This window comes from Genypterus blacodes, unplaced genomic scaffold, assembly GCF_046128005.1.
Source record: "Genypterus blacodes isolate CSIRO-AG114 ecotype Tasmania unplaced genomic scaffold, CSIRO-AGI_Gbla_v1 ptg000258l_1, whole genome shotgun sequence".
Lineage (NCBI taxonomy): Eukaryota > Metazoa > Chordata > Actinopteri > Ophidiiformes > Ophidiidae > Genypterus > Genypterus blacodes.
In genome coordinates, this window is record NW_027467051.1 from 216,406 (window position 1) to 224,789 (window position 8,384).

General features: G+C 46.8%; 1 protein-coding gene across 1 annotated transcript; it reads left to right on the forward strand.

The window, feature by feature from the left end:
* The first annotated feature begins 929 nt into the window (after positions 1–929).
* tent5bb (terminal nucleotidyltransferase 5Bb) lies at positions 930–8,015 on the forward strand. The gene is made up of 2 exons (XM_076171590.1): positions 930–1,401; positions 6,556–8,015. The coding sequence occupies exons 1-2, from the start codon at positions 1,246–1,248 to the stop codon at positions 7,579–7,581; spliced, it is 1,182 nt and encodes a 393-aa protein (XP_076027705.1). The 5' UTR covers positions 930–1,245; the 3' UTR covers positions 7,582–8,015.
* The last annotated feature ends 369 nt before the right edge of the window (positions 8,016–8,384 follow it).

Consider the following 8,384-nt stretch of genomic DNA (forward strand, 5'->3'; position numbering starts at 1 on the left):
CAATCATGGAATAACTAAATGAATCCATTAGATACTGCAGATCAAATTAACCCCTGAGTTGAATGATCATTCCCCCAAGAGACAGAATGCAAACATAGTGGGTTCCTCTGCATTAGTCAGGGTAAGAGACGGATTAGTGCTCATGACTGCAGACGCTGTATCAGACTGTCAGGGTAAAGATGGAGCTGAACCTGAATGCAGAGCTCTCAAGTTCACCCTTTGATCCACATTCCACCCTTCACCTGTGGCCAGGAGCTGTGGGTAACGACAGAAAGAATGAGATCCCTGACTCAAGCTGCTGACATGATGTGCTCCTCACGCTCCCTCAGGCTGGATGGAACGCACGCTGTGTATTCATATGTAATTAACGTTATGATTGAAGCAAAAATGTTTAATTAAACAGATGTTCACATTTTCACTTGCATCCATCCAAACTAGATCTACAGTTTCATCCAGATCGGGACAAGGATTTGCCTCGTTTGGCCTTGGTGGAGGCATGCGTTCTGCTGAATGTTGACAAAATGGAATGATTATTTGTATCATCTTCATAAACAATTACAATAAGGTTATTTACATCTTTGCATAGTGGGAGCTGAAGTCCATAAACACTTAAAAATGGAGTGGAATCTCACATTTAAAACCTCCTGCATGTTGTTCTTCTGTCGTGCGAGACTCCTCCACACTCAGGACATCCGAGCACAGAGTTTAGAGCTTAAAGCTTCAGTCTGGGCGCTCAGACCAGGATTCAACCTTAAAGTGCGCTCATCTAGTAATTACCATATTTTCGACTGCACGTGAAGCTAACGTCTGACGTGCGTGTGTGAATGTGTGCGTGCGTCTGTATGCGTGTGCGTGTGCGTGTGCGTGTGTGTGTGTGTCTCCTCCCAGCCAATAGGGACGCGCATGTTAATCCCGGCTCTCTAAAAAGCCGCTGTGGCCTCAGAGGAGCGTTAATCAGAAGAGAGACAGACAGAGAGACAGACAGAGAAACAGAGAGGAAGTTTTTATTGGACATATCCGAACTTTTATCACCTTGTCTCACTTTGGAGCCGTCTGGTCTTCTGACAAAGTCCATCCCAAAGCCGGAGAGACAGACAGACACACAGAGACCCACAGAGACAGAATCGCAGCAGCTGATCATCACACACACACACACACACTTTTGACCCTTTTTCTTGGAGGAGATCGCCGTCCACGTCCACGTCCACGCACTCGCTCGTTCTGGACACTCCATTGAGTCCAGCCATGTCCTCCGGTGATGTCTCGGAGCACAATCGGAGGGTCAGCTTGCTGTCTTGGGATCAGGTGCGGCGCTTGGACTCCATCCTGGGGGAGAGCGTCCCGATCCACGGCCGTGGAAACTTCCCCACGCTGTCCGTGCAGCCCCGGCAGATCGTCCAGGTAAGACCGCAGACCACAGCCGTATGACGTCACTATTATGCAGACGGTAAATTAAAGACCAGATTCTGACACCATGTATAAGTACAAAAACAAACATAAATAAAGTTAGTTGACGCTTTTCTGTTGAAAACTCTAAGAAATAAACAAAAAAGATAAAAATGATTCCCTCTTGATTCCATTTCGAACTTTTTGAATCAAATCTGCTTCATAAAGTTCCACACTCGAGTGGAACTGCAGCGGAAACGCGCCGCACTGCGGGAATGTTCCTTCATTTAGCCACAGACGCGCTTTAGTGAAGTCTGTGCACGTAAACGCATCACGGTGATGATGGGGATATCAATCAAAACGGCCTCTGTGGTGCGTTCACTGTACACGTGAGGATCTGTGGTGGACAGACCCTCGATCAGTCAGTCTAAAGGCAGACACGGTGGGGCAGAGTGGGATGAGTGAAGTTTTCCACTCGCTCATTTCTTCACAGCTCTGGAGATAATGAGTGAGTGTGTCTGTGTGTGTGTGTGTGTGTGTGTGTGTGTGAGTGAGTGAGCGGCTGTAAAGAGAACAGGCTTCAATTTTCCTGGATATTATTGAAACGTCTTTGCCTGTAATCCAGGTTCACATTTCAAGAGTGTGATTCATATTTTCTGCGGTGATCGTGTGTGTGTGTGTGTGTGTGCGGAGGGGGGAAGACCCTTACACACGCACACACGCACACACATCTGAAGGCCCCCTGTAATCACGCGGCCCCCACCATCTGTGCTGCACACACACACACACACACTAATGTCTTTTCCTCTTTACACTAAAGAGACCCTGAACATTCACATTTCCACTTAGGAGAGTGTTTTTCCACAAAGACCACATTTTGAACCCTGGGCTCATCGGTTTGTCTCCCCATGACGTCACTGATGTGTGTGTGTGTGTGCGCGTTGATCCTAATCCTGGCAGTTATGTTATAAGTGAAAATCCTGCATCTTAGTCTGTGACTCATTTGATTGACAGCATAGAGGACATTTGCATGGTGAGTCACAACAAAACTAAAGAAAACAAAAAAAAAGTCTGAATCAGCAGAGGAGAACTTTGTTTACCTTCAATGTCAACAAAAGAACAGAGAAGCTGGAAGACAGACGAGGTAATTAAGCCAAAGGCTGCATCAAAAACACATGATTGAGTCACTGTGCAGTCATTCACAGGCACAGTGATGAAGACTCATGTTGGTTTTTGAACTATAAAATCCTTCCTTCCTTCCTTCCTTCCCTCCTTCCTTGGCAGCCATTAGTCATGACAATCATCTTGCCAAGACTTGAAACTTGTTTAAGGTTTTGACAATTTATGTGTATTTATTGTAGTAAAAAAAAAGAAAAAAAGTCTTGGGTGAACTTATGTGCTGTTAGCTGCGATCAAGCAAGCGAGTTCATGTCTCTGCAAGTTGATTGTCAAACCATATGGAAATGAAAGGAACCCTGTGGCTACCTGGAAGGTAGGAAAACACATTAAACAATCAGAACCACCCTAGTATTTGTTGGAAGACGCTTGACAATACTATAAATCATACATGATTTACTGCCACAGTCACGTGGGCAGCAGGCTGAGCTCCGTCCTGATTGGGAGACGATGTCGGTGTCCATCTCCTGGTGACAGAGACAGAGCGGACTTGTTGTTGTGGTAACCAATCCACCAAACCCACTCCTCCTTCAATGGGCTCTTGTTAATGATGGGTTTGTATTAAGGGCCACATTTAAATAACATGTGTTTGTGGTATGGCTGTGGGCGAGCCGGGGGAGTACTGACTGTCTCTTACACCTCTCTATTATCTGTACGATTGAATATCTACAGTCAATCTTCAGCCCACATACAGCCCATAATCCCCCCATGATGACATCATATAGTGCCTGATTTGTATCTGCAGAGTCCCTGTGTACAAACCCAGTATTGTCCCTCATAATGATAAACACAGATCTATGATACAGTATCTACGCGTGTCATAGGTTACATAACGTGTGGGGGCGGACGTATGGAAGCCGCTGTGTTGTCTTTGGCCACCGAGCCGCTGGTTTCCTATTCCAGCGCTGCAGGCGGTGGCGTTTAGACGACGCTGTTGTGTCTCCAGCACTGGTTAGAGATAGTTTGGTTTCACCACTGTGCCTGTTTTTCCCCTTCCTTCTTGGTAGTAGTACTCCACTCTCCCGGATGGTAGCGAGTGGCCTGGATTTAGAGTGGATTAGTCCCTCTAATAACAGCAGGCTTTTGGGTCAGGCTCCAATAGGTATCACTGCGGTAAGTGAAGACCAATGGCGGCCCGTGCCAGATTGTACACCAACTCCTCACACAGGCTATTGTTCAAAAGGAGCAACATAAAGATTCCACAAACTCCTGATCTCTCTTACTGTTTGGGAACGTTACACATTCTTGGTTTGTCTAGGTGGCGCTCTTCTGGTGCAGCACATGAACGTGACAAAGGCATTTTTTCTTGCGTAACGCCGACCAGACACTAAATATTTAGAGCAGACCGTATTCAACTGTGCCATTCATTGCATGACGTCGTCTACTTGAAAAATTAGGATTGCGTTTCAGTGCTGAATTCAACACTGTCCCACCTAAACCACATGGTCTCGTGCTGTGGTTCTCCTCCACCGCAGCACATTATATTCCCATGATTTAGCTGATCAGGTGTGTGGAGAGCAGGAGGAGCACGGCAGTACCCCAGTGTGTCCTGTGGTCCTCAAGCATTGCAATGTGGGCCCTTAAACTGGTTGCATGGGTCCAAACCTGAATAGAGAATAGCTTGATTTCCATAACAGGAAATTAGACAGCCACGCACACACACTTCTCTGTACTTAATACTGATTGCTCAACCTGATACCTGACTGGTCCTCCGGGAAACGATGGTGTTGCTGTTTGACATAGCTGACCTGATTTCTATCACCACTCTTGTTGCATTCCTAGCGAGCTCCAAACTGGCACGGCCTCCTCTTGTCATTACCTGACAAGGAAACACTTCAAGGCTTAAGACAACAACAACAACTTCCTGAAACATGAAACATTAAGTTTGTTACAGATCACAATCAATAGACATGTGCAACCTAACTGGATCTCTAACTCGGTTGAGAGAAACGGCGATGGGACTGTGTTTCTCTACGGTAGCGTTAAATTAGTAATGCATACATTAGAAATTACTGTTCTGAGAGAAAGTATTTATTTCTTTGCTAAGTAGCTTAAGGTAGATGAATCAAACAGTCATTGAAAGCTCCGTCTCATAGAGGCGTAACAGCGTCAGGTTTCAGCCCGTGGCTCTCTGCTCCAAGTCTACAGGTGATCTGACCACCCGGGCACAGAAAAGTCAAGGAAGCTTTTCAAAACAGAGGAAAAACCATCATCATGCCCTGCTGCCTGCCAAACGGCTGTAAGACTGACTGTCGGGGGTTAGTTTTGGAGTGGATGTGAAGGTCAGGGACTCGTAACTCCTCGCTCTCTGTTGCCATTTCCTTGGCAGTGGGATGTTCTGACTCACAGCCCAGAGCCTTCATTATGTCCAGGGGACTCTGGGCTGGGGACTGGCCCGGGTCATTTCAAGCTGCCGTAATAAAAACACAGCTCTGATGAACTACTCAAGGAAACTATTGAGGCCGAAGAGAGGGAGAGAGCGGAGCCACTGTTATGTGTCGCCAAGGCGTTGTCAACACCAGACAGTCTGGTGTGCTTGTGGCTCTTTTTACAAGGCCTCGACGTTGGCGGAAGTGTCTCCCCCCGCGCGGCTCGCCAGGTCCTGGAGAGTCACGTGGGAAATGGACCGGACTATTTTACGAGCAGGCGACTGCGACGGCGGAGGGTGGCAGAGCTCAGCTTCCTACTTCTCTCCTTTGGGGACCCCCAGACCGGGCAGATAATGGCGTTCTGTTAACTCAGACCAACTGTTAAAGTGTGAGGTCAGAGTAAATAGTGCTGCGGGTTTCCCTCGCTGGCTTTGCAGCTATGCAGCATTGTTCAGGCCCTCGTGAAAGTCCTGAGGAGACCAAACAGACCGGGAGCTTGTCTGCCTTGGGTGTGGAGTTATATGGTTCCTTTGCTCAGCCGGCTCACATACAATAAATATCTGAGTGTAAATAATACTCCTGATGAGTTTATGTCTTTATTACCATATGGTATTAAGTTTGAGGTGGCTTCCTGGGAACACTCGTATAAAACACCCATAAAAGTTTGACCTTTACATGAGAGCCACTTTGCTTTTCCCCGCGTTTCCTTCTTCACGTCACAATCCTGCAGTTTACCCTCAATACCACAGCTTCAGTTTGTGCAGATTGTAAAAGAAAATGGATGGAATCAGATCCCTGAGGCTTCATGCTCTTGCTACAGAACAGCTGCACTTTGGCCCCGTTGGGTTGTTTTGCTCCTCTTGGTGTCTTTTGAGTGATGAAGCAGACAGGAAGCAGAAACATCTCAGCTGTCTGAAGCTCTGCAGTTTCCTGCAGCATCATAGCAGTACATTGTGTTGTGTGTGTTCCAGGAACAAGACAAACTTTTCCCCTGCCTAAATGTTTTTATATGACAGAGAGGAGATCAGATGCTCCCAATAAAGCTGTAGGCCACGAGTTGAAATGGTGAAAGTTGATAAGTTCACAGTTGTAGTTGCTGGTGATTCCATGATATTCAGGCCAGAGTTCACCAAGAGGAAATAGTTTAGACTAGAGCTTGAAGATGAAGACATGTGCTGACTTGTCGCTCCGGCTTCATATCTGAACTGAGATGCGTTTGACAAAGCTAGACTTCAAGTTTGAACAGGTGTATGAAGAACATCTACGGATCAGACGGTCAAAGGCTCCAAGTTTGTTTGTCAAAGCTTCCATATGTCCTTTATGTCAAATACCTTCCTCTTTCTTTGCCGTGACATTGTAATCAACCTCTTAATAACGGAATTAAACCTATTTGTATGTAATCAGCTGCAAGCAGGATAATGAACTTCAAATAGGATCTCACATGTACAATCCTAAATCAGTAACTTCTATATGTGATCAATATTATTTGTTATTTTCCCTCACAGCTGAATCAGATACGCTGTAGAAACCACATAACCTTGTGTGTTTGCAGTATCAGGCTCCTCTGGTTGTTATCTTTGTGTGCATACACTCAGTCTTTCCTTTCTGTCCCTGTGTCCTGCAGGTGGTCAGGGCTCGACTGGAGGAGCGGGGAGTGTCGGTACGAGACGTCAAGCTAAACGGTTCAGCGGCCAGCCACGTGCTCCACCAGGATAACGGCCTCGGCTACAAAGACCTGGACCTGATCTTTGGCTTGGATCTCACTGATGACAAAACCTTCCGGCTGGTGAAGGACGTGGTTCTGGACTGCCTGGTGGACTTCCTGCCTGAGGGGGTGTGCAGGGAGAGAATCACAACTCTGGCCCTGAAGGAGGCGTACGTGCAGAAACTGGTGAAAGTTTGCAACGACACAGACCGCTGGAGCCTCATCTCTCTGTCCAACAACACCGGCAAGAATGTGGAGCTGAAGTTTGTGGACTCCCTGCGAAGACAGTTTGAGTTCTCTGTTGACTCCTTCCAGATCACGCTGGACTCCTTGCTGCTCTTTGACCGCTGCTCAGAGACGGCCATGTCTGAGACCTTCCACCCCACGGTGCAGGGGGAGAGCATGTTCGGAGACTTTCAGGAAGCTCTGGCTCATCTTCACACCAAAACGATCGCCACGCGCAGCCCAGAAGAGATCCGAGGCGGCGGGCTCCTCAAGTACTGCCACCTGCTGGTGCGAGGCTTCCGGCCGTCCTCCGAGGCCCAGATGAAGCTGATGCAGCGCTACATGTGCTCGCGCTTCTTCATCGACTTCCCCGACATCAACGAGCAGCAGAGGAAACTGGAGGCTTATCTGCAGAACCACTTCACAGGCATGGAGCACAAGCGCTACGAGTACCTGCTGACGCTGAGGCGAGTGGTGGACGAGAGCACCGTGTGTCTGATGGGCCACGAGCGCCGACAGACCCTGGCGCTTATTTCCGCCCTGGCGCTGCGTGTAATGGCCGAACACAACGCCATCCCTGCTCTGTCCAACATCACCTGCTACTACCAGCCGGCTCCCTACGTCAGAGACCTCAACTTCAGCAATTACTATGTGGCACAGGTGCAGTCACACATTGCTGCCTGCAGTAACTCTTATCAGACATGGCTGCCCTGCAGCTGAGCAAAGACTGAAGGTGCTTACTTGTCCGGGGAGCTTTTAGTTCTGATCTTGCATTGATGTAAACTGAGCAGAATGCTTGGTGCCCCTGTAGCAAAGTGGCTTGGTTTGAGGCCCAACATAAACAAAAAAAAAAATGTATGAAAACTCTTTTATTGCCAAATCTTCTTAACATCGAGACCATTCCACTAACTTATATTGTTTCTTACTGCTGTACATCTCATTGGAGCCATTATTACGCGACCTTTTGTGTTGTCAGTTCATAACAAATGTGGTGATGTATGGAAACATATGAAGGGTTATTATTATGTGACGGAGGAACTCTCAGTTCTGTTTCTTGTCTGATGGAAGCTTGTGTTGGGTTTATATAGAAATGTAAATAGTTCATAAGGAACCAGAAAGCTTTCTTCTGTTCTGTCTGTGGTTTCAGCCGACCTTACTGGGAGAGAAAAGGACCAAAGAATTACTTCCTTGTGTTGCATGTTAAACAAAGACGACATGTGGTTCAAGTCCAAGTGCCTGAAACGGAGCAACGTCTCTCTAACAGTCGCTATGTAAGAACTGTTTATGAATCTTTTTCATCAGGTTACTGTATCTTTCTATGTCCAGGGTCAGGGTTTGTTTTTAAATCATTAAAACGTGTCAAAACTGAAAAATGTCCTGCTTTGGTCTTTCTTTACACGTTATCCAGGTTTATGAAGTCATAAATGGACGACATCATCCATCAGATACGCTCCAATTAAGACAATGCATTGATTTTCAAACATCATATACTGTATATATCACTTTGATTATATTAAGTTACT